We start from the raw sequence: 23313 nt of genomic DNA on the forward strand, positions 1-23313 counted from the left end.
TGCCACCTTACGATGTCAGATTCAGCCTAACATCATTGAATCCCCAGTACGATGAGCATGTTCATGAACACAAATGATTAAACGAGGATTATAAGTTTCACCTACTGGGTACTTAGAGACATCTAAGTCATGCAACCCGGCGAATCAAGTCAGGAAAATCAAGCAGTTCGACAAGCCATTGCGAGACATTTGTGGGAATATCACCTGGGCGACAATGTCAGCGCGACGCAGGAAGAAGGGCTAGATGTCGGAGAAGGACGAGAAGACCGGATTCAAGTTTGCTTCGACAAGCCGGGCTACGATACCTATCATTCAAACATATCGGTGCGTTCATTAGGTGCGAAAAATCTCGGCACTTTGCAAAAGGGCTCTCTGTTCCATTCGTGCGCGTTCAATTTCAGTCGATAATATTGTGCTTAGGGTTAGCTTGTGGCTGAACTGCAGGTGCATACCAAATCAAACTTGACAACTTTGAGACTATGGCTTCGACCTGGGCAGTATGGGAAGTCGGCGCTTCGTGGAGACGTCTCGCTGCTCGTTTGCGAAATAGCTCAATCTAGCAGCTTTCTACGAAAAGTTACGCACACTCTCTACCATCCCAGAGTCATTTCCGAGACTGCGGTAGAATCGGGGCACTCGCTGAAGAGGCCTCGTCGAAGGCGTCTGTGATTGCCGAGCAACATTCTGGTACTGCTAATATTGCTATTCAGTCGTTGCGTAAACCACATCTCATTAGCACTATTCAACCATTCGCATGATTTTTAAGATTGTTTGAGTCTGTTTGCATTGCTCGGCAATTCATACCTTCGAGGAGGGACCGGGAGCTCGAGAATTCACACAGCAGCAACCCACAATAAACGCAATGTTTGATGCTATATGGTTTTGTAAATCCGTCTGCTCAGCACATACGGCCACAGGCAGCTGAGAACAAGGGATCCCGTCCGCTCTCCCATATTTAAGCAGCTGACCGCGAGATTAGTACTACGGTGGGTGACCACGTGGGAATCCCTCGTGCTGTATGTTTTGCTCTCGCTATGACCCCCAGCGCTTTCGCACAATCAACGTCGCTGCTAAAGAATCTTCATAACTTTTGGCACGAGGGTGAGCGATCACTAGACAGGACTTTTGTAACGGAATACCGACCAGGTTGGAACGAGAAGTAGGACGACACCCGCGGCCATCATGGCACCGGAGAACGTCTGCCCAACGATGAAGTTTGCGCTTGCGATGTTGACACCTGCTCCGGCAATGGGGGTACCCTTGGGCAATGTCAGCTTTTTGTCAAGTTGCAAGGATAGAAGGTTGACTCACAATGAGAATGCCAGCAGCGGCAAAAGCCCAGCTCAAGCCAAGCCGGGACCCGATGTTGGTAATCTCCGGACAAAGTGTCTTGTGCGCAACAACCGAAGGTGAGGCCGAGATAATAACACCGGACGCGAAACCGTAAAGAACTGTCCAGACAATGAAGCCAGCAACATTGTGGATAGCAATCCAGCAGAACAAAAGGACTGCCGAGACTGCCGTCCAGAAGGCGAGGTTGTATACAGGCAGTAGTCGTACGACCAGGAAGGGCAAAATTCGACCGAAAAAGGACCCTGCATTAACAATAGCGACGAGGTTGTACGCTAAGTCCTCTGAAGTCTCGAGTGCGTATTGTGCATAGAGCGGCACGTAGAACAGCGGAATATAGAAGCCAAGGAAGATGAAAAAGAGCGAGACGGTAAAGGCGAGGAAGCGTGGCTCCTTCAGAGCGGCGAAGGCAAACAGTGTCTTGAAGGTTCGTCGCTTGGCGGGTCTGGGCTGTTCGTGTCTCCCAAGGATGACAAGTGCCGCACAGAGCGTACTGAGAATGACGAAGGCAATGGCACGGACAGCCCACCCGAAGCCAGCTTGTGGTTGAATGTTGCGAAACATCAACGGGAAAATTATGCCACCTGTATTTTGAGTTAACATTTTGTTGAGCATGGGAATAATACAGACCTACCGATGCTAGAGCCTGATGAGGCCAAGCCCACAGCAATTGGACGCCTGGTCGTGAATTGTGTAGTGACCATCGCGACAGCTGGAATGTAGAGCATGCCTCCACCAAAACCTACCACGATTCCTTGGGCGAGAAAAATCTGCCAATACTCTTGACATAGTGAGAGCATCATCTGACATCACTTGTATCAGTACAAATGTCCCTGAGCATCCCAGACTCGCAATCTCACCATGCCGAAGACGATAAGAACACTTCCCACGAACAAACACGGCTTCAGCAAGCCAATGTCGAACAGCGGGCCGGCAATGACACCGATAATGACGACGAGAAAGGACTGCATACTACCGATCCATGAGATATCACTTGCGCTGCGTCCAGAAAGATGAGCTCCCTCATAGAACTCCTGAAACGTGCCATATGTTTGAGTCAAGCCCCTTTAACAACAATTCAGCACAACCTGCATACATCCCACGAATACGTTGCCTCGGACTGACCATGTGTTGATGAAGATGAGCCACGCAGCGAACACACGCAACCAGGCATCAAATCCGCCGTTTGGTGGAGCTGGAGTTGAAGTCCCGGGACTCTTCTCCGTTGGTGCTGGCAACACGCTGGAGGCTCTGGGTGGTCCTCCCTTGCCTTCGTTGATGAGACTCATGTTGAATTGCGTCAAGAGTCGCTCGGTCGTCAAATGGTATGATCTTGACCAGACATCATCCTCGACATCCAACAGATGGGCGGGATCACTTTTTGTCAAAGGAAGGTTGTTGTTGCCCGTGATGCTGCAGACGTTGCGCCGGACCTAAGGTATAGCTCCGGGGTGGTAGGTCCGACGTGCCAACTGGCGTGTTTGAATTGAAGCTTGGGTCGAAGCTTATCAGTGCCGGACAGGTGCACTAAATCCGACGATATCTCCGCTCGCTTCACATTGTCAAGCGCGAGGAAATTGGGTTCGGATGTGCCGGTCACGGCTCGAAGCAGATGCATGTATGCTGATCTTTTTATTTTCGTTCACTAGTAGATGCCCGTCGACGTTAGATTGCGGTGCGATCTAATGCCCTCCCAAGAAATGTGATCGAGACTGCATGTGTCACGAATTTGCCTGCATGGACTTCCCTGTGACTGCCTATCCCGAAATTTGCGTGTCCTCGAGAGTCCTAGGAGCCAATGGTGTGCCTCAATGGCGGAGCGTGTGGAAGAGATTTCATTTGATGAAGGTTTCTGACAGCCGCGACTATAATCCTGTCAGAAACCTGCATGAGGCTAATCGCTTTTAAGAGCAATAGCACCGGAAGCCATACCGCTGTCGATAAGACGCTGGACCGACGAATGACCACCATCGGAATCACCACGGGGAGTCCGCGAACGACGCATACAGCACGGACTTCCCTGGTTGTCGTTCAGACCTAAGTCTTTTAAAGGTCGATAACGTGCATCATGGTTCGACGATCTGCCACTTTCGCCGAAGGTACATGTTTTTGGCCAACGATCAGCAGCCTCCTTCTCATGGAATATTAGACCTCGTCGTTCATGGCGGTGTCGCAGCGGCGTCAGCAGCAATCTGGCTGTTGCGGAAGTTGAAGCGGGACTTGAATGTTGAAAATATGTCTAACGCGAAACAGCCGTTCTAGATGTAGCCAATGGGTTTCGGCATCAAAGGCGACTACTCATCAACGCACATACAAAATATATTCATCGTTGTGATAATGATGAGAAGCCATGTGAAACAATACAGAAACAAAAATGAAGGAAGGCCGTCTCCAGCGCCGCAAGAGATGCTGGTCCCGGGGGGTGCATTCGCGCGTTCTCGTCGAAGCATCTTCGCATAATTAGGGTTAGAGTTTGGGTCATTTCGTCCCAACTTCCATCCACCATTTACTACATTATTGGGTTGTCAGAAGTAGCGTGAACAACTATATGTTCGACTGATAAAGCTTAATCGGGAGTAAGGTAATAGAGTCTCGGCATCTCCCCAGCTCCGGTCGACGGAACAACGGATTGATGTCGCAGATCGAGTTATTGGAACATTGGGAGGCGCGACGCGAATATCAGAAACACACGAGAGTGTAGTAAACATTCGTTAGTTTGCAAAAGGGTATACGCAGTGAAAAGATGTGCAGCCGGCGCGAGAGAAGAGCAAAAGGGTATACGCGATAAATAGATCTGCCTCATGCGGCAGGAAAAGCAAAAGGGTATTCGTGGAAAAAAGCAACATCCACCATGCGCCAAAACCGAATCAAAAATCGACCATCGAAACCCAACTCCTGTGACAATGCTTCGCAACCTCGCGAAGTACGTGTTCATTGCTGCTTGCCACCACGTGTCATTTCATCCCGCCTGGCCGCCATTCTGACCGCGGTTTCATCGCTTCTACATCGCGGAATGGTTTCTTGTTCGCATGAAAACGCCCGTCATCCTTCAGACATCTTTCCATGGGCTGCGTAGCGATGTCCCACATGCCAAGTATCCGCTGTGGATCATAATGTTCAACCACTTCTCTCACGGAGGATATCAGCACTTGCAGCTTACGGTCCAGGGCATCGACAGTGTCGGCAGTAGGCACCGCAAAATTGGCCAATTGATCTGAAATGAGCTTCAACAGCCATTCGCTGGGCTGTGAGTCAGGATACACAATATTTTGAACCATGTGCCCGGTGATGGAATCCCCTCTAGCCTGGAGTTCTAACAGAATTTCAAAGCCTTCGGGTGGTAATTCGGGCCAAAAGAGGGAGAATTGCTGCATGAAGTCTTGTCTCAGAACGAAAATGCCTTGCATACTTCCGCGAAGCACGTCGTCTGGATGACGGACTCGCGACAGGCAAGGGGGTATCGAGTGCGTCGGTTGCTCGTACTTGTAAGCCAACGGGGGCGCCAGGTTGAATGGATCAATCGTTGCGTCCGTAGGTAGCTCGTTGGGGATCCAAACAGGTCGTCTCGCCTGTAGAACCTCATCGGGGGTCATCGGACGGTGACGTTTCTGCACTGGTTCCCCCACGTAGGGAATTGCGCAAGCTTTACGCTTCTGTAATGCCGCACTGGATGAAGACGCCTGGCAAAGCTCCAACTCGATCGGCCCTTGCGAAGATCCTGTGAGATCGGACGAAATCGGCCGCTCGTTACGGACCACAAAAGATGCTTCGGAATCTGAGACCACGATCGGCCTTTGAGACGATCCCGGCAAGTAAGGGGACCTCGGCTGTTTCCTGCGAGTCGGAGAGTGTCTTTTCGTTGTCGTGGAGGGAACCGAGAGATGTGACCCGCGAGAGGTATGCAGAGATCGTGGCGATTGCAGCGGCATCGAAGAAATCGTACGATGGTTTGCAGAAGTTGCTGACAGCGAACATGATGCCAGCGTTGGTGCAGGTGGCATCATGTATGCGAATGGCGCCTCAAATGGTACAGAACAGTTTGGTATCCAAAATGTGGACGGGCCTGCTATGCAAGGCTCCACCTGCACCTGTGCCGTGTGTGCCGTGTCGCTAGATGCTGCAAAGTCGGACACGGGTGATGGTGCTTCCTCTATCTTGATGATAGGCACCGTTGGAAGCGCTGATGACTTTGTATCATCTCGAACTTTTCCGCTCGCAGGTGGAACCTCGCAAAACCAATCGTTGTCGCCAAAGCCGTCTGGGGGGAGACTTTTCAGATACTTCGAATCGCTTTCGAAGGTCTCAAACATGTAGTGGGCGTCCGCAATATCCAACAAGTCATCTCTAACCCTTTCTTTTCCTTTTCCCTTACTGGGAACTCTCTGACTCTGCGCAACAACTGGGGCTGCTGGGTCAGGCTGGTCCATCAGTTGAGAGAAGTTGGGCCAATTGACGTCCACTAGCTGAGAAGGGTTGGGTCCCATGAGGTCGGCCAAGTCGGGCCAGCTTGACTCCAGTAGTTGTGCTGGGTCGGGTCCAAGTGGAATCTCCGCCATTGCTGCCTGGAACGACGGCCGCGAGCCAAAATACTCAAGATCCGCTTCGGTCAAGGGGGTCGTCCCCGCAGGAGGAATGCTATAGTAGGCCCCTTCAAAATCTGTTAGTAGATCATCCTGTTGAGGGGGAAGCGTCATTACTGACGAGGATGCCAGGACAGGAGGCGGACACGACATCGTCACAGAGCTGATGACAGTGGTTGGAGGAGGGCATGTGGCAGGCACAGGATCAGGAGAAGTGGTCGTAGCGATCGGTGCAGAGTTGCAAGCGGTGGTAGGAGGCTGAATCGAACCAAACGAAAGCTCGGGAAAGCTGTCCAGTGGTAAATATACACCAGACTCGAGTGAGGGATCGATTGCCGATAATAAATTCCAATGCGCAGCATCAGCAGCAAAGTCGGCCGTATCCATCAGGGATGGATACGACACCATGGGGAGGTCGGTCGAGGCAGGGAGGGGCTCTTGATACACTATCGGAGATTGAAGATCTTCTTCCTCAAGGACGGCGGCAGATGTTTGCTGAGGCGACACGGGGGCAGAGGTGGGATCAAGAGGTACTACAAAGGACTCGTAGAATCTTGAGACCCCGTTGTCCTCTGATTCTGACATCTTTAGCTCGATGTCTCGAATCGCCTCGTCGAGATTACCGTTGTACTTGAGGTCGAGGTTGTTCCGACAGTGGTTCTTGACTTTTTCATGGTAAGAGCCAGACCCCGTTCCCTCCATCAAGAGATGATGCCGATTTGGGTAGCCGGTAGTCCGGTACCACTGTATCATCCGCCTTGAGACGAGCTTGTGCCTATCTCTCCGCGAAGTAAGGCCGCGATACCCGATCGCAATTTCTAGCTGCTCCGGCAGCGAAAAAGGCATCTTGCGTTTGGGGATCCGGTGCCGGTCCTCAAAGTGGATCACTCTTCGCAGAGCTTCTTCCCAATCTTGGCCGGCCTTTTGGACCAGCCCTTTCGCATGGCTGGCGATCTGAGCTTCTGTGCGGTCGACGGACAATTGTCCACCAACCATCACATACACTTCTCGAGGGGTGCGCCTACCACCGTCGAAGGCGCGCAGGATCAGTGCGCTATCGCGCTTGGGCATATTTGATGCCCGGGGAGCTTGTGTTCGCTGGTATATGAATGCATCGTCCCTCCGCTGCACAAGTGCATTGCTGTTCGGGCGGTTGTGGCGAAGGACAGGCATGGTGAAGAGGAAAAGGTGAATGAGGGTGATGAGGTTCGCGATGGATGGCTCACCAGCTGTGTTGTCGACAGAGTCCTGGATGGCGTCTCCAAGTTGCGGAATGATTTGACGATCAATAGATAAGAACAAGTTTTGAGATGGAGGAGAGGAGAAGTTTGAATGCAAGAGGGGATTTGGGCAAAAAGCTGCGTTGAAGAGATGGTGAAGGATGTTGAAAGTAGAGGATGTGAGAAATGATGATCTGATGAGAAGACTGGCGGATTCCATGAATATTTATGTTCTTTCGCAAAGTTGTCGATATCATCGACCTTCCTCACGCAAGATACTTTCTCCTCGGCTGATCATAATCAGCGTGTCGCCCAGGTTGATGAGGCGTCAGGATGTGTTGTGGCTGTCCCCACTCGTGCAAGGTCATCATCCTGGCTATCTCGATACGTGTTGTAGCAGGGACATGCATACGTCTTGGGACGCGACCTTGTCGTATGCATAATATTGCCGAATGCGGTGATGTGTGGTAGAAGGGTTGGATCGCGTACAGAACTGTCACGAAAAGCCACGGACGTGCTGTGGGTCCAGGCGGCCTGCAATGGACATGTCGTTGAGGTATGGCGCCTACGGATCCCGGCACTCGAGGCGAACGATGTCAGCACTGCTGCATCTGCGTGCTCGACAGTGAATCATCTGCCGTCTCGTGAATCCTTCAACAGTGCCTTGTGCTAAGAGAACGAGCCAACGCATCAAGTATCGATTCTCTGGTTTCATAACACAGCCGCCTACAGGGGCCGTGTCGAACTCCCCACAATGTCCGTACGCGCCGGCATTGCAGTATCTTCAAGCTTCATCCTTGCCGATACAGCTTGTTGGCATTGATAGCTGGCAAAGAGATGCGCATCCATGATCGGCTTTCCTTTCCATCTTCGCATGAATATTTCGCGGTTTGCGAGTGCCATGTGAGTCGCAACACCGGTCAATTTGTTATCTGACTGCTTGGAGAAATTGCACAATCTTGTTTTGGCTGCATGGGAGCGTGATTCGCTCCGCCTGATGTACATCGATCTACCTGATACGTACTCATAGCACACCCATGAACGGTAGTACCTTACCTGTGGTACATAGTACTGTTCAGCTGGAGGCTTGATGTGATCAGCAGGGATCGTGGACTTGTTATCGCCAGCTCGGTTCTCAAAAATACGCATCGTGATCGCATCGAAGGCCGTCGAGATGTACGCAATGTCCGAAATGTAGTGTGTGCTAAGATGAATGTGAATTATTGTTGTCGCCAGGAGGTTAGAGGAATGTCAAGTTTTACGACCCTGAAATTCATAGGCGCCTCCGCCAGTTCCTTGCGCAAGGGATGCTTCGCCATACGATTATGTCCACCAAACCACACTTTCTGCGCCGCACGTCCCGTAACGGAAATCCAGACGGTCCGTCTTGACTAGAGATCATAGCCTACCACGAGGAAAATCCGACCCGCATTCCGGGGAGAGAATGAAGTCAGTCGTTCATCCTGTGAGGCGTGTGTTGAATCACTGAAGATGATATCAGAGGTCGGGACGACTCCTCAGCCACTCACTTCATGACGACGACGACGTGTCAGTTGTTGAGCGGCCGACAGGACACTATTGGCAGTACATGTATTCTTACAGCGATCGCGGTACATGTAAACAAGTGATCAGAATTCTGCGTGGCTTGAGGTCAAGGCCGCCTGCTGCGGTAGAGCCATAATCGGAAACGGCCAGCCTACATCCCTTAGACTACGGGAATGCAAGACTACGGACTACGGCTGCTGCCACGGAACGACTAGATCACAATGAGAATGCCGTTTGCCGTACAATGATTTCGCTTTACATCCCGGGCTGTCCAAGAGGAATGCCGGTCTCAGATTCACCGTTGAACAGTAAAGGGGGACCTTGCTTTGGTAATGCTGTGGCCAGCGGAATCCATCTTGTTCTTTCATCAAGAATTTTCACTGAGACACATTTCTTGTGGGAAATGTCAGCGGCATTACGTCTGTGTCGAGACCTTGCGATCTGGATTGTCGTGTGTGCATCATTCTTGTGGAGCCGGCGGCACTCAAGAGTGACAAGAAGCGGTACCATCACCCGTCTGCCGCCCTCGCAAGAGCTAGGTGTAGATCGCAGCATTTTTCTAATTTACCAAAACGAGACTATGGCTGGCCGCTATCGAATCTAGCAGAGTCTGGTTCCATATTTACCATCCTGGCAGGTATTTTGTCAACTTCACGGTCCGCCAATCGTGCCACCCTCCTTCGGAGAGCGAGGCTACTTCACGTTTCACACTGATCCTGATGATTCGACGCGCCGCAGCGATACGCCACTCCTAAATGGTGTAGATGGCAGTGAAAGGTTTTCAATCTGGACAATGCAAGCGCCCCTCATACAGCGATGATCGAGCCTCCAGTACATCGAACATCTCGGGATCAATGGTGTGCGACACATTGCGACAACAAACTTGACTGAGAATTTCGTCTTCAAGCGTGGACTGAGTTCATCGGTGTCAAAGATCTACGGTGTACACGTCTCACCAGATCACCGAGGATGTTTGTAACCACTTGGGCAATGAGGAAGCGATTCCCTCTTACCTCTAAGGTCATGGATGGGCAATGTTAGCATTGCACGGCGCTCGAGCACCAATTCACGGTGTACAGAGCACCCCTTTTACAAGTTCTGCGCCGCGAAGCTGAGGACTTGCATGAATTTCAAGTCTCGTATTTTCATGTAAATCCTGCAGTACAGGCTCGTGCGGCTCTCCACCCTCGATCAGGACTGTCACACTGCTTTCGTTGAGGAGGAATTTGGAACGTACTCTACTCGTACCAAAGTTGATGCATAAGCTCGAGCTACTTTTTATGTGTTGTGGTCTCCCGGCGCAGCGTAAGGGTATTACGAGCCAACACAGGTCATCCTTCGCACCCATCCAGACGCCGGCGATGAAGGCTGTGGAAGTACGAGGCGGCCTTTTCTCAATCGAGCTTCGACTTCGGCCCCCCAACTGCCTGCGCATCGACCGTGTACCACTCTGTTGTACAATTTGTGACATTGGGATATGCCGCCATTGTGAAAGAGGCCGCAAGATGCAGGTCACCGTGCGATTATGCACAATTGTGCACCTTCCTTGAATGAAATTGACCTCATGTTTCTGATCGAGCGATGATGTGGCACTCGGTCTCCCAGCCATTTCGAGACAGCGGCAAGGATTCACAGTCTTATAAGACCGCTTTTCAGGGATGCCATTGATCGCGATCAAGGTCGTGTACGACGACACACATTTTAAGCTCAAGAATGGATACAGCTTGTACATCCCTCAACCATTGAAGAGATAACACGCCACAGTGAAGTTCTCGGTTTCTGCACGCGCCCTCGATTTCCGGTCGACAACTATTATCCTTGCAAGATGAGCGTTGTCGTCGTGGAGTGGACCATTCGGCGATGAGGAGCTGGAACACAGGTCGTAAGTCGTCGTTCTTGATTTCAAGTCACGTAATTTCAGAGGTTGTGGAGATCATACATGCGCTGTGGATGCGTTGGATATCATCTGTTATCCCGTTGGTGCTACTTCGGTGCTCTGACGTGGGCGCGTGCATTGGGCCCAGCATGAACCTCATCATCGATGAGTAGGCAGCGTAGTACTATCGCAATCAGCGTTGACCGCATCATCGACAATTGGAACGCGTACTATCGCCAGGATCAAGTATGTTCAGGGCCGCATCGGACATGCAATCGATATGATGCGCTACCACTTTGAGGACAAGAAGGTGTCATCAAGAGAGATATGACAACAATCGATCAAGGTTTGTTGTCTCCATGGCACCGTGAACGGTGTTGTGAGATGAGCGTCTGCATTGGGAAAAGCGAAGGCCTCATCATTGGTGAGTGGATAGTCCGGGATCAGCGTAATCAGAGCCACGTCTGACGCGCCCTTATCGTCATGCTCCGTCAAATCAAGGAATGAACGGATGCATCGACACTGATATTGTGATACTTCATCGACGTTCGTTGCCTACTTGGGGCCAGAACGGCGTTTTACGATAGGCGTCTGCATCGAGGCCAGCACCGACCTCATCATCGGCAAGGAGACAGAGGTATCCTCCGGAATTAGCATCACGAGACCCACTTCGAGCATGCAATAGTTGCGATGTACCGCCACGGAAGGGAGAAAAAGGCAGTCGTTGAGAAGCATTCTACTGCACGTGAACAAGACATGTCATTTACCTGGGGCCAAAACGGTGTTGTGAGTAACGCGCTGATACTGTGTATCTTCCTATTGCGGCCACGACGAGCACCCTCAGGGTCGCTTCTATCAGACGTGAAATATTTCGTCACACACGTCTACTTCTGGAGGGAGCGATCGGATAGACCAGAAATGACACGACACGTCGGCGCCTTCAGGGATGCCCTCGGCGTCCGGTGGTATGGAAAGTCAACAGCTCGAAGATAAGCAGACAATTATAGTGATTACAGTGCAGCTTCGAGGAGATGATCATCGGATACGGCGAACCGGTTGAAGGCGTGTCTTGCGGCAACCAAGGTGCAGTCTTCGAAGGAAGTTTGTTCGTCGTTATCCTGCCTTCTGCAACGTGACCATGGGGTTACTCTTCTCCGCCTGCCCAGCGGTCGATTTCGCGCCAGACAAAAGCCAGGACTATGATGCGGACATGATTATCTGCGCACTCCTGATCGAGCACTGAATATCAGGTAGAGCTGATCAAGCACAAGATAGACCCGTACAAAGATCATCGTCAACGGATCATCGTCAACGGATCACCAGGCCGCCTGCCCACCCATCTTCATCACAATACATACCAAGCATTATCACTTTAAAGAGAGCATCGTGCCAGAGAAAATTTCGCTTTTGGTCGTAATCGTGACTGAATAAAACCTAGTAGAAAGCAGAAGGGAGCCTCAAAGTCCCCAACCTTCATCTCATCGCCCTACGCAAGCCAAAACCAAAATTTCTCCACGAAATTCTTCGGCACCGGTGGGACATCCATTTTCTCGAGTTCGTCCATTTCCTTCTTGCCCGTCCAGACGTCGATGTCCTCGACACGGGTCCAGAATACACAGGCGCTGAACCATTCACGAATCTTGTCTTTCAGTGGTAATTTGCCTCCTGTGCTATTTTGCTTGTCGATGACGTGGTGTGTTGCGGTGTAGGACTTGTGGCCGAGATATAGCACGAGAAAGATCGGAATTGTAATGTAGGCGGCGAGGAAATCGGAGAGCTTCCAGCGGGAGGGGAAGAAGACTGGTTACATGCGTGGGTTAGTCGTTCGTGAATTTCGGAAAAGAGAGGTTATGTAGATTGTTCTTACCTTGGAAGCCGTTGGTGAGAGTCAGAATGGTGATGATGAATAGTGCAAAGTATGTCGCGTAAGGCTGTAGCTTCGTTCGGAGTGGCAGAGCATCCATCATGTTGTGGTGTTGCATAGCTTTTCTGAAACGTAGGTATGTGACCATGGCGACGATCCATGCGATGAACCCAGAGATGGTACTGATGTCTACATTGTGTTAGCGTTATTCCGAGTTTTACATTCCAAGCACGCAACTCACTGCTGAACCATGTGAACACCGTCGCACCATTGTTGGAAACGTTCAGGAATGCCAAACAGCCGATCAGCCAGGTAAACAACACCGCCGCCCAAGGTACACCGCGCTTCGTAGTTTTCCTGAAAATCCCGGGCGCTTGACCGCTCAACGCCATGGAGTACAATACTCGCGATCCAGAGTATAAGAAAGCATTTCCAGCAGACCATGCAGAGGTCAGAATCGCAGCATTGATTACATGATTCAATCCTTGGATCCCAGCGCGCTGGATTCCTATTACGAAAGGCGAGGCCGACGCGTTGGAATTCTCGGAGAGGAGTCGGTCATCGTTAGAAGGGACAATGACGCCGATGACGAGCGAGCCGAAACCGTAGAAAAGAGCTAGGCGGAAAACATATCGTCTCGCAGCTTTGGGGATATTGCGACGAGGTGCAACGGTCTCACCTGCGGCTAAGGCGATGAGCTCGGGAGAGGTGATGAATGCGAATCCAGCACGTACGAACGCGGTCCAGTACGCGAGGAATTTACCAGTATCTCCTGGTACGAGATAGTCTCGGAATGCGCCGTAGCCATTTTGGTCCTTCCAGTACCGGAATCCGAGGCGGTCGTGGTTCGGCCCTCCCCCGAAGAAGAGCACGACACCCAAAATGATCAGTCCGATGATGGCGATGAGCTTGATACTCGCGAACCAAAATTCCGCTTCCCCAAAGACCTCAGCGGCAACGATATTCAAGAGGAGGTTGACGATGAGGATGACGGCGATCCACACCCCAATCGGGACGGCGTCGGTCCAATACTGCAGAATGATCCCACCAGCAGTCGCCTCCGCCGCGACCAGCATCGCATATGCATACCAGTAATTCCAGCCGTCGGCAAAGGCGAGGCTCGGCTCGACAAAGCGGCCGACAAAATATGGAATCGAGATACCTTTCATCGGGAGGTAGGTCACCATCTCCGCGAGGTCGTTCATCACGACCCATACGATGATCATCATCGAGAGATAGGCCATGAATAAGGGCGCGGGACCCACGAGCGATAGGATTCCGCCAGAGCCGACGAAGAGACCGGTGCCGATTGCACCTCCAAGAGCTAAGAATCTGCAAAGCTGAAATTAGCAGGCGCGGATACGACGGCGGTTGATGGCATCGTGCACATACTGAATGTGTCGACTCTTGAGACCGCGCTCCAGCTGGTTCCCACCGGACAGATCAATCTCTTGAAATGTCGTATTGGTGTCTTGCTTCTCCAGCTCCGGCGACATGGTGTCGTTGACCTTCATTTGCTTCGACTCCATGGTGGCGAAAGGTCGTCGTCGTTGTCGTTGTCGACAGAAGGTGACAGCGTGGAGGAGAGGATGAGAATGACAAAGTTCGCACGCGCCGTCAGACCTGCGCTTCCTGTGTCCAGAAGCAATAGATGAAGTCCACGCACGCGAGAGATCCTACATATATCCACTCTCGACCAGCAAGCGACGGCATTGTCCAGAAGATAATATCCTTCTTTCATCTCCACCCACAATGGATGGCCAGATAGATAATCGCCGCTAGACACCAAACCGCACCCGGCTATCGAAGGTCTTACCTTATCTGACACCATTCGTTCGGGCAAGCGTGTGTCCCAGTCCGGCTGTTTTTACCGGAAAAGGGACGGAGGCGCATCCTTCCAAACATGGGGTGCATGAAGCAACCTGGGCGGATTCTCCACACACCTGTGGGCACGCACGCGAAAAGATGAGGTCAGTCGGTCCGAATGGGTTTTGTCGACCGCATTGCGCACGTCAAGCGGCTTCGCGCGCCGTCGCTTTCCCCCCCGCGGCTGTTTCGTGCGCCAAGGACAAGCCACATGAAAAACCGCTCGGAATTTATCTCAATGCCATGCATTGGGTGATGGAGACGATGATTGCTTAAGCCGAGTCTTCGTGCCGATGATCATGTTCCGTGCCGATGGTCCGGAGACCGCACACCGGATCGCCTTGTGTTGCTTCGATAGACATGATGAGACTATACTGTTTCATGATAGACCTGGCAATTTTTACCATTGAATCACGGATTTGAAGGCGTTGTTGATGATGTCATGAAGTCTCTTTCCATTACACGGGTCTTTTGGACTCGAGCGGCATGTGCGATCCATGGGAAACTAGGTTTGCCCGCGGAGTTTCATAATCCATCATCTATCTATGCTGTATCTTCGGCGCGACATGCCCAAACCAGCCGCCAAATCGGACTATATCTATAGAGTTCGATTGGAGATTTATGCCTTGCCCTCCACGACGCCGCGGACACCACCTTTGCCGCCGACCTCCCTGGCAACGATCGTGATAGCGAGATCAGCACCGACGTTGATCTGCACCTCAACCTTGCCCTTGGCCTTGACATCGCGGATCGCGAGTTCTGCAAGGACATTGCCGGTCTTCCAAACCTTCTCACGTACTTCCTCAGGTTCATCATCCTCGTCGTCCTCATCATCTTCGTCATCGTCGTCCTCGTCCTTGGGTGCAGGTGCCTGCTGGGTGACCTTGATCTCACGTTTGCCCTCGGCAACGCGGAGTAGGACATCACCACCGGCAGGGACGGAGAGCTGAGCGGTTCGTCGGACTGGGACGGGAGTGTGGGGCTCGACAATCACGGCAAATGACGATCCTCCCTCACCGCCTTCCAATGCCAGACCGATGGCCTGGGTGAGCTGCGGTGTGACGGTCACGACGGCCTCGGTCGAAGCTGCGATGTGCTCCTTCTCGAACTCAGCGATCAAACTCGCTTGCATCGCGGCTCCACGCACAGCCAGCTCTGATGGGTTAATAGCACTCGGGCTCGTGCTAGGCGCGATGACAGTCGTGGTCTCGGGGAAAGCTGATTGAACGCTTGCAGCGATCTTCGGGACATGCGACGAGCCACCGGATAGGAGAACTTCGTCAACATCCAATAGGTCGAGGTTAGCTTTGGCGACAGCCGATTCGAGTAGGCGAACGATGGATCCAAAGACTTTGTTTCCCAAGAGGTCGAATCGGGTGCGGTTTACGCTGAGGTTGAAATCGATGCCATCCGTCAAACTCTCGATGGCAAACTGTGCAGAGGCGCCTATCGATAGAGCTTTCTTGACAGCCTCAGCCTCCAAGTTAAGTTTGGCCAAACCACGCTCATCTTTCCTCGGGTCGGCGGCGCTCTTGTTCTTCTTCAAGTATTCCTTAGCAGCGTATTCGGCGAGGACTTCGTCAAGGTTCTTGCCACCGAGCTCGTAGTCATGGACGGTTGCGAGTGTGGTGTAGATTCCTCCTCTGCTGGCAACAACCGTTACATCGCTGCGGCTAGAGCCGAGATCTGCGACGACGATAATCTTGTCTTGGGCGTTGGCCTCGCCGGCGGCCTGCAATTTCGCATCGTGGGCGAGGAGAGCGGAGATGGGTTCTGAGATGAATTGGAGGATGTCGATACCGGCAGCGGCGGCGGACTCGGAGAGCGCAGATTTCTAGCATCGCGCGTTAGTTGGTTTCATGATAAATAGTATACAGTGCTTCACATACTTGCGCATCGTCAAAGTCTGAAGGAACAGTGACTACAGCAGCAGTAACCGGACGTCCGAGGTAGTCGGAAGCACTCTCCTTCAGTCTCTTCAAATGCCGTGTTGCGACCTCGGATACTGATAATGTGCTCTTGGCGTCTCCCTCTCCTTCCTGGACCTCGAAGCTGACTCCATTCTTCTCGACGGGGTGGGCACTGGCGTGGCAGGGCGTCGCATCGATATCCTTAAAACCTTTTCCGAGATAGTCGCGGAAGAATGCGACGGTGTTTCGAGGGTTGCGGATAATTTGTGCCTTTGCTTGGGTGCCGTGGAACTCTTCTCCGCTGACATATGAGAGGATGGAGGGGATCTGTCGGTCACCCTCTTCGTTGGCAATCACTGCGGCGGTGCCATCTGAGGGAGATGTGAAGGCGATGCTGCTGTAGGCATTACCAAATGACAGACCGATCACGACCGGCGAGCCGCTTGAGGAGGTCTCTTCGTCTGCACTCATTTTGCGTGGTGAATAAATGGAGGACTGGTGTATGAGGAGTGCGATCTTTCAATGAGGGACCCGAGCCCAAAAAATTCGAGGTGTCTCTCAGAAAGTGGCAGGGTCTCCCGCATCTAATCAGCGGTTAGATCCGCCGCATCATGATCTGCTGGTGTAGCAAATACTTTCTTTGCATGCGATCGCCGGCTCCAACAATACATCATCGCCAAGTTTCTATTCACGATCATGTCTGCCACCGAGGAAATGCTCATTCCCGGGGCTGCCATACCAAATTCTTCATTACCAACTCCATCTAAGAACAAATCCATCACCTTGGGCCCTGGCTTGAGGCACATTCCACCTTCGACGATTCTTGCAACAATATCCGGCACGCTCGCTGTAGACTCTCGCAAAGCCGCATTATGGCTTGAGAATACTCCATCCTCCTCTGCTCGCTACCAGCCAGGTGTCGGTGACCTAGTCGTCGCACAGATACATCACTCCGGAGCCGGTGATGTGTTTTACTGTTCAATCACTCCTCACACACCACACGTCATCCTTGGGCAATTATCTTTTGAAGGCGCCAGCAAGAAGACTCGTCCGAAGCTCGAGTCTGGAGATCTCGTCTACGCTCGTGTGAAAAGCTGCGGTCGAGACGATGAATGCGAGATTGAATGTGTCAATTCAAACACCGGCAAGGCAGAGGGCATGGGACCTCTCAAGGGCGGCATGGTGTTTGATGTGACAACGGCATTTGCGAGACGTCTCATGATGGGAAAGAAAGAGAAGAGCGGACTGATCATTCTGGAGACTATCGGTGAGAAGACCAGATTCGAAGTTGCGGTGGGCAGGAATGGACGCGTATGGGTCGACAGCGGGAGCATTCAAGACACGTTAGGAATTGGAAAATGTCTCATTGGAGCAGACGAGCTAGGATGGACTCTGGAAGAACAAAAGGCCATGATCTCCAAAACATTTGGTGGTTGAGCCTGGAGAGTGTCGATCAGAGAACAAGCCTTGAGGACGCTGCAAAGTTTGAAATAAGAACAAAGCGACTTTTCCTTGGGTCCGGCCACGCAGGCCTGTCCTGAAGCTTGCACCGCAGCAGCAGTCATTACAATTTAATCCAGCACGATTGCGGCTGCCGGCCAAGAACCATCACTGCAGGGCTTGCAACAAGCGCCAGCCAGGTCAGGCGTCAGTTTGTTGAGTTTGCCCACCAACCTCGTCAGATGTTTGGCTCTGGTGGGGGAGGATGATCTTGCTATGAATCCCCTCCACGCGCTCAAGATTATCCGAACGCTCTCTGGGACCTGCTGCAACATGCAGCGCTTGTCAGGCCCCGAATACTGTGGCAAAATGCATGCCGCTTGACGGTGGATTCTCAATTTCACGCCGTCCTCAATCTTGGAGCTGTATTCTGCGTGTAAGATGAATTTTTTGCTGAGCGGCGACCGCCCGAAAAGCCTTGGTGCTGGCTTGGCTTTCCCGTCAGCTTCCTTGGCTTTGGCGGGAACAGATTGGTTTCCGGCGTGCTCTGCAGCAGTCGGGTCGATTTGGGTTTCTTCATTCACGGGCTCCCATGCGCCATCGAAGACCCAACGCTGAATCTTGTCCAACCATTTGCCTTCTTCGTTCTGTGGATCTCCAATGGCGTTCAACCAATTTTCCAACAGAACCATCTTCTCGTTAGGCTTGTCGTCCTGAATCACGCAAGGCAATGTCATCGCAAAATGATTCTCAAGATAGTAGAGTGGCAGAACTTCGTGGCGGATCTGCCGGCACACCATCGCCAGATCTGGTTGTCGATGGTCCAGGTGGCTGTCGACGGGCCACTTGAAGCAAGTGCGGTTGACGACGGCCAATTCATAAATCTTATCACGGATTTCCCGATCGAGGTCCAGAAAGCGAAAACGACCAGTCCGTCTTGGCTCGGGTGCAAGTCCAGCTTCCTCAAGCGCTTCATTCTTGGCTGATTGTTGCTCCTTGAAGAACATAGCTTGCGGCGTAGGACGATACAGCACGCTCGACCTTTTCTCCTCGGGCACGTCTGCATCATCTTCTTCAATTTCGGTGTACATGGTGCTGGTATTTTCCTCCTTCTTATCAAAGAGGTCCCCTGTGAGGAAAGATCGACTCTGCATTTCCTTCTTCTCCGACTCCGGCTCGTATTGTGAGCGCGCACTGTTCGGGATCTTTGAAGCATCGCCAGACTTGCCTGTGCCGGCGATTCTGTACTTTTTGTGGGCTTTAACGCCGGAAGCTTGCGCTGCTTTTCGTGCTTGTGCAGCTTCTTTGACCTTCTTTCGCTCGGCAGTTTTCCCAATCCTCCGCGCTGCGGCCGCTTCTTTTTTCTTCTCCCGTTCGGCGTCTTGGGCGGCTTTCAATTTCTTCTCGCTGTTCGTCAGGGGTCCTCTGAATGGTTGCTTCGGTGCACTCTTCTTTTCTTTTGGGGCTTCTGTCCAAAGATCAACCTTCGCTGCATTGTTCGAGATCTTGGGAACCTTGCGAGATGCCTCGGAGTTGTTATCGAGATGATCGGCAGCGGTCCCACTTTCGCGCTTCCTCTTCGCCTGATGAGACGGCTTCTCTGGTTCGATTGGCGCTTTCTTCTCCGGAACTTTGGCTTTGTGTGAGTCGTCGTGGCCCATTTTCGACTTTTCGACAGCGGTCTCACTCTCACGCTCTGATTTTTCCCTGTGAACCTGCTTGTCGGCTCTGATCTCCGCTTCTTTGCCTCCAGAACCGACTTCACTCCGCGAGGTCTTGTGAGAATTTGTCGAATGGCCATCGGTCTTGTGAGATTTTCTCGGATGGACATCGGCAGACTCGATCTTGTGTTTCCTCTTCTCTTTGTGGGATTGTTTTTCGGTCTCCCGATTCGCTCTCTTACGATGAGCCTCCGTTGCTGGTCCCGGAGCTTTCGGCTTCGTTTTTGGGCAATGGTCAGCAGCCACGTCATCACGCAACTTTTGCCTTTCCAGCATCTTTTGCAGGATGCCGCTAAGCACGTCACTAGCTGACAGTAGATCCATCCTGTCAGGAGTCTGTGGATTGCGAGAAGCCATCGAGACAGTGACGGGAGAATTCTCTGGGTTGTGTGTGTCCAGCAAGCTGTTGAACCTGATGGATGCAGCGCGTGCTGCGTCAATTTCTGGGTGAAAACCGTTGACCATGTCGATTGATCAAAGAGATTTCTTGTGAGAGCGAGATTGGGAAGCATGCGATGGCTCTGAATCGCATATCACTACAACAGGAAGGTGGAAGTATATATGGTCGTTGACGATCAAGTCACAACACGTGATCTTTTCACATGCCGATCCACAAGAACTCTGCGCAACACATGGAGTGTTTGACCGAGAGTATGTCAAGAGTGTTGTTGTACCGACGCATAAAATTATTCTTGGAGTCCTATCGCATGTATCACATGTCACAATGGCGCTACCATGGAAATTGTCCATTTCTGTATTCGTCAAGCGAAACCTTGCTTCTGATATGCCCAGCCAGAAGTCTTCTCCCAGTTCGAATGTTTCTGCGAATTAGACGTGATAGTGCCAAATTCTGTCAAGCGAAATCAAGGTGACAATTGGACACTGGAGACTCGCACATTGCCGTTCGGGATCCTGCTATCCGAATCTGCCACTGTCGAAAACATCTTCTTCCATCACTCCTGAAAACGACACTGAAGCTGGGAAGAATCCACTTCGGAAATCACGAGACAACAATGATTGAATGAATGCATTTGAAAGAAAATTAGCCTAGCCGTAATGACAGTCATCTAAAGAGGGATGAACGAAACTTCCTACCATCTCGCGGGTTTGAAAATGTTCACTTCCCGTCATCGCCTCGGAACGCCTTCCTTTTTTCTCCCCAATAACGCTCCGCCCCGACGAATATCAAGGATGAAATTCTCGGCACCAGGGAAGATTTACCTAGGCAAGAATCGCCTCCAGCTGATGCTTCGTCGACGGGATATCATATCGTGGTTGCAGCCCTCGCGACTGCCGAAGAAAGAACGATCTTCTCGCAAAACGACCGATTTTGAGGAGAGAGGAGCGCGAAATGTATGTAATGCCCGGTTTGGGGCCCTCCCTCCATTCAACTTCATAGCCACGAATTCTCACAGCTGTGTAAATATCGCCAAAAGCGGCTGCAGCGCTCGCAGCTTTCCACAACGGCTTCAAATGCGCGACAATCGGATTCCAACTCTGTCGGGGAAGAAATCTGTGACTGGGAGTTCAAGCTGCATGAGTTCCGGGGATTGTAGACCCTCCGATGCTCGTAAAAAGCAGTGACGGGCTACGAGAAAGTTTCTTTGAGATTCCGTGCTGTATGTCTTTATTGTTGAGCTCTTGTCTAACGAGCTTGGAGTGGCATAAGTCCCGCTCCTTGGGCTTGTGTCGGAGTTATTGCGCCGGTCGGGTAGTGGTAGCGCACGTTTGTTGCTGCGTGAAATTGTTGTAGTAAGACACTTTTACAGCTACGCGGGGATTGTGACTGTGACCTCAAACGCTGGGAGAGATAAGGTAGCGTAGTCTCAGAACCGCTTCTGCAGCATCTGCTACCAACATACACATACCAATGTGTGTCCATCGAGGCGAGGCGATGGTTCGGCATCCGTCGCCGGTTAGGGTTCGGCCATCGGGCCGGGGAATGCCGACATTTCCACTTGATGATCGGCTGCCAACGCTGCCGTGGGCGTGTAGGCGTGTAATTAGTGTTCACCCCAGCTTTGGATGGGCTCAAGCGTGTGAGATATTTGAAGTGCTTTTCAAGGCGGCGTGGCTATATTTGGGGATGATCAGGTGGGAGACCAGTGAGAGATATTGTACTGCTGTACGCTCCGGCCTTCGTTACTGATTGGACATCTGTCACCGGATTGGAGGGAATTGTGCAAAGTAGAATTCAAAATTGTAGATGTATATTGTCGCAAGAAAGTGATTTGATTTTTTACTAGCTTTTGTTTCGTCTGTTCGTTCCACGGAGTCTATCTCTTGTCTCCCGAAGATAAGATATCATAATCATCAACGCAACCATATTTGATCACCGTTCTAATTTTCGTGATTGCTCGCAGATTTCAAAGTGAGATGAGAATGCATTTTGGAGTCAGAAGAGTTTGCCCTCTCCGTCGCTCCCGCAAGCACTTCTCCCCAAAGCGGACACAGGCAGAGGGAGAAAAGAAACGTGGAAGGATGGTTTTTAAATTTTGCCATTAGAGAAGCAAGAGCCCCAAAGCCCAGGCAAAGGCCGATCCCACCAACCCCATCTGCCCCGCCTCAAGGCGCTCGGCGCCGCCAGTGTTAACCGGACGAGGCTGAGGCGAGAGAAGGTCATAAGATAGTGTACTCGTCACGAGACCGGTCGAAGTGGTCGTCGAACCCCCGGTAGTAATAGTAGTCGTGGTTGACCTGGTGACGGTCGCGGCGGCCGTGATGGGGTTCGCGGAGAGGCCGCCATTCCTGAGTTTGTCGTCGAGGCATTTGCTGAAATCGCTAAAGGAAGAAGTGGAGTCGCAGCAGGTTTTTAGACCGGAAATAAAGGAGAAGCAGCTGTTGCTGCAGGCAGCGTTCTTGCATGCGCTCTCGGAGGGATTGCTGCCGGAGCAGGAGGAGATGATGCCGTTCTGGCAGGCGTTTTTGTCGTCGTAAGAGGAAGTTTGGCGGGAGAGGAGATTGTGGAGGGCTTCTGCGGGAAAGGTGGAGAGGGAGGCGGCGGTGGGTGAGAGGAGGGCCGCTAGAGTGAGAGCGTTGGAGAGCAGCATGGCTGTGGTGTTGTTGCGGGTGGAAGGTTGCGGAGGAAGTCGTTCTCTTGATATGCTCTTCGATGGTTCTTCTGTTCAAGCGGAATTGACGCAGCTTCTTGGGAAGATCTTGTTCCAGTTTGAGGAACGACGAAAATGAGAAAGGCAAGGACTCTAAATATGGTTATTACAGACAGGCGCACACGAGCGATCACCCTTCCTCAGGTATGATGTAAGGTCTTCGTGTTTATGCTTAATACACAGCCTGCATGCGCCTCGTTACGATCAACACGCTCTGATCTTCAGCTTACTTACCGAATCCGGCTCGAGCATGCCGCCAAGAGACTATGACCTGCGCCGAGGCCGTTATTGGAATGACCATTGACCAAAAGCAATCTAGGCCGGTCGTGCCGCTGTTAGCAACAAGACTCGACGATGCGTGATGATGTTTTGGTGAAGATCAGTGATAGGATAGGATATGTAAACGTGACATCAGATCCATCACGATCGTCATGAGGTCGCCCAACCCTATATGCACCAAATAGCCCAAGCACACAACAGCGGCGGGCGGTAGCGCGGACTTCCTCCCGTCCTGCGAGACTATCCCCTCCGCTTATTGTTGCCCATAATGGGCATGAACATTCTCTTACGTTTGAAAGAAATCCCGATACATCTAACGTTGAACGAGACATTAGCAATTTCACGAAAAGAGGTTTCCGCCAAGAAAATGTGACCGTCGGACAATCGGCACATCTCTCCTCAATCATCATTCCATCAGCGCACAGATCATTCTGCTCGGGTAGCAGGGGAAAAGGAGACCAAGGACATGTTGCATCGTGTCTCCACAACCGAGGACGGAGTTTCCCGCCGAGCTGATGCGCGCCTGAGAGATGTACCTAGGTACAGTAGTAG

General features: G+C 51.8%; 9 protein-coding genes across 9 annotated transcripts; 2 read left to right on the forward strand and 7 right to left on the reverse strand.

Moving 5' to 3' along the window:
• Nucleotides 1–1112: 1112 nt before the first annotated feature.
• On the reverse strand, nucleotides 1113–2639 carry K489DRAFT_326146 (MFS monocarboxylate transporter; the record flags this gene model as incomplete). Its single annotated transcript, XM_033601885.1, has 5 exons — nucleotides 1113–1259; nucleotides 1312–1934; nucleotides 1985–2153; nucleotides 2211–2415; nucleotides 2476–2639. The coding sequence occupies 5 exons, from the start codon at nucleotides 2637–2639 to the stop codon at nucleotides 1113–1115; spliced, it is 1308 nt and encodes a 435-aa protein (XP_033456293.1).
• Nucleotides 2640–4304: 1665 nt separating this feature from the next.
• Nucleotides 4305–7103, reverse strand: K489DRAFT_373707 (uncharacterized protein; the record flags this gene model as incomplete). Its single annotated transcript, XM_033603449.1, has 1 exon — nucleotides 4305–7103. One exon carries the CDS (start codon nucleotides 7101–7103, stop codon nucleotides 4305–4307), a length of 2799 nt encoding a protein of 932 aa, XP_033456294.1.
• A 2468-nt stretch (nucleotides 7104–9571) lies between these two features.
• Nucleotides 9572–10556, reverse strand: K489DRAFT_78165 (uncharacterized protein). The gene has a single exon (XM_033608918.1). It carries the CDS (start codon nucleotides 10425–10427, stop codon nucleotides 9762–9764), a length of 666 nt encoding a protein of 221 aa, XP_033456295.1. The 5' UTR covers nucleotides 10428–10556; the 3' UTR covers nucleotides 9572–9761.
• Nucleotides 10557–11889: 1333 nt separating this feature from the next.
• On the reverse strand, nucleotides 11890–14325 carry K489DRAFT_434573 (amino acid permease). Its single transcript, XM_033608561.1, has 4 exons — nucleotides 13828–14325; nucleotides 12677–13767; nucleotides 12439–12624; nucleotides 11890–12371 (listed from the first exon to the last, which is right to left on the reverse strand). The coding sequence occupies exons 1-4, from the start codon at nucleotides 13962–13964 to the stop codon at nucleotides 12058–12060; spliced, it is 1728 nt and encodes a 575-aa protein (XP_033456296.1). The 5' UTR covers nucleotides 13965–14325; the 3' UTR covers nucleotides 11890–12057.
• A 493-nt stretch (nucleotides 14326–14818) lies between these two features.
• Nucleotides 14819–16726, reverse strand: K489DRAFT_363702 (HSP70-domain-containing protein). Its single transcript, XM_033602686.1, has 2 exons — nucleotides 16191–16726; nucleotides 14819–16135 (listed from the first exon to the last, which is right to left on the reverse strand). Exons 1-2 carry the CDS (start codon nucleotides 16680–16682, stop codon nucleotides 14921–14923), a joined length of 1707 nt encoding a protein of 568 aa, XP_033456297.1. The 5' UTR covers nucleotides 16683–16726; the 3' UTR covers nucleotides 14819–14920.
• A 199-nt stretch (nucleotides 16727–16925) lies between these two features.
• Nucleotides 16926–17648, forward strand: K489DRAFT_326332 (uncharacterized protein; the record flags this gene model as incomplete). Its single annotated transcript, XM_033601897.1, has 1 exon — nucleotides 16926–17648. The coding sequence occupies one exon, from the start codon at nucleotides 16926–16928 to the stop codon at nucleotides 17646–17648; it is 723 nt and encodes a 240-aa protein (XP_033456298.1).
• A 67-nt stretch (nucleotides 17649–17715) lies between these two features.
• On the reverse strand, nucleotides 17716–20143 carry K489DRAFT_78229 (uncharacterized protein). The gene has a single exon (XM_033608919.1). It carries the CDS (start codon nucleotides 19835–19837, stop codon nucleotides 17783–17785), a length of 2055 nt encoding a protein of 684 aa, XP_033456299.1. The 5' UTR covers nucleotides 19838–20143; the 3' UTR covers nucleotides 17716–17782.
• Nucleotides 20144–21099, forward strand: K489DRAFT_78230 (uncharacterized protein). The gene has a single exon (XM_033608920.1). The coding sequence runs from the start codon at nucleotides 20450–20452 to the stop codon at nucleotides 20954–20956; it is 507 nt and encodes a 168-aa protein (XP_033456300.1). The 5' UTR covers nucleotides 20144–20449; the 3' UTR covers nucleotides 20957–21099.
• A 453-nt stretch (nucleotides 21100–21552) lies between these two features.
• K489DRAFT_384182 (uncharacterized protein) lies at nucleotides 21553–22442 on the reverse strand. The gene has a single exon (XM_033605796.1). It carries the CDS (start codon nucleotides 22420–22422, stop codon nucleotides 21874–21876), a length of 549 nt encoding a protein of 182 aa, XP_033456301.1. The 5' UTR covers nucleotides 22423–22442; the 3' UTR covers nucleotides 21553–21873.
• Between the last annotated feature and the right edge of the window lie 871 nt (nucleotides 22443–23313).

Source organism: Dissoconium aciculare, assembly GCF_010015565.1.
Source record: "Dissoconium aciculare CBS 342.82 unplaced genomic scaffold K489scaffold_14, whole genome shotgun sequence".
NCBI lineage: Eukaryota > Fungi > Ascomycota > Dothideomycetes > Mycosphaerellales > Dissoconiaceae > Dissoconium > Dissoconium aciculare.

Excerpts from the sequence above, each read along its gene's own strand:
- K489DRAFT_78165 (XM_033608918.1), bottom strand. The coding sequence starts at position 10,427 with ATGTACAAGCTGTATCCATTCTTGAGCTTAAAATGTGTGTCGTCGTAC.
- K489DRAFT_384182 (XM_033605796.1), bottom strand. The coding sequence starts at position 22,422 with ATGCTGCTCTCCAACGCTCTCACTCTAGCGGCCCTCCTCTCACCCACC.
- K489DRAFT_434573 (XM_033608561.1), bottom strand. The coding sequence starts at position 13,964 with ATGGAGTCGAAGCAAATGAAGGTCAACGACACCATGTCGCCGGAGCTG. Across the intron at positions 13,768-13,827 it reads CTCAAGAGTCGACACATTCA|ATTCTTAGCTCTTGGAGGTG; the intron begins GTATGTGCACGA and ends TCAGCTTTGCAG. Across the intron at positions 12,372-12,438 it reads TCTCACCAACGGCTTCCAAG|TCTTCTTCCCCTCCCGCTGG; the intron begins GTAAGAACAATC and ends GCATGTAACCAG.
- K489DRAFT_78230 (XM_033608920.1), top strand. The coding sequence starts at position 20,450 with ATGAACGAAACTTCCTACCATCTCGCGGGTTTGAAAATGTTCACTTCC.
- K489DRAFT_78229 (XM_033608919.1), bottom strand. The coding sequence starts at position 19,837 with ATGGTCAACGGTTTTCACCCAGAAATTGACGCAGCACGCGCTGCATCC.
- K489DRAFT_363702 (XM_033602686.1), bottom strand. The coding sequence starts at position 16,682 with ATGAGTGCAGACGAAGAGACCTCCTCAAGCGGCTCGCCGGTCGTGATC. Across the intron at positions 16,136-16,190 it reads CAGACTTTGACGATGCGCAA|AAATCTGCGCTCTCCGAGTC; the intron begins GTATGTGAAGCA and ends GCGCGATGCTAG.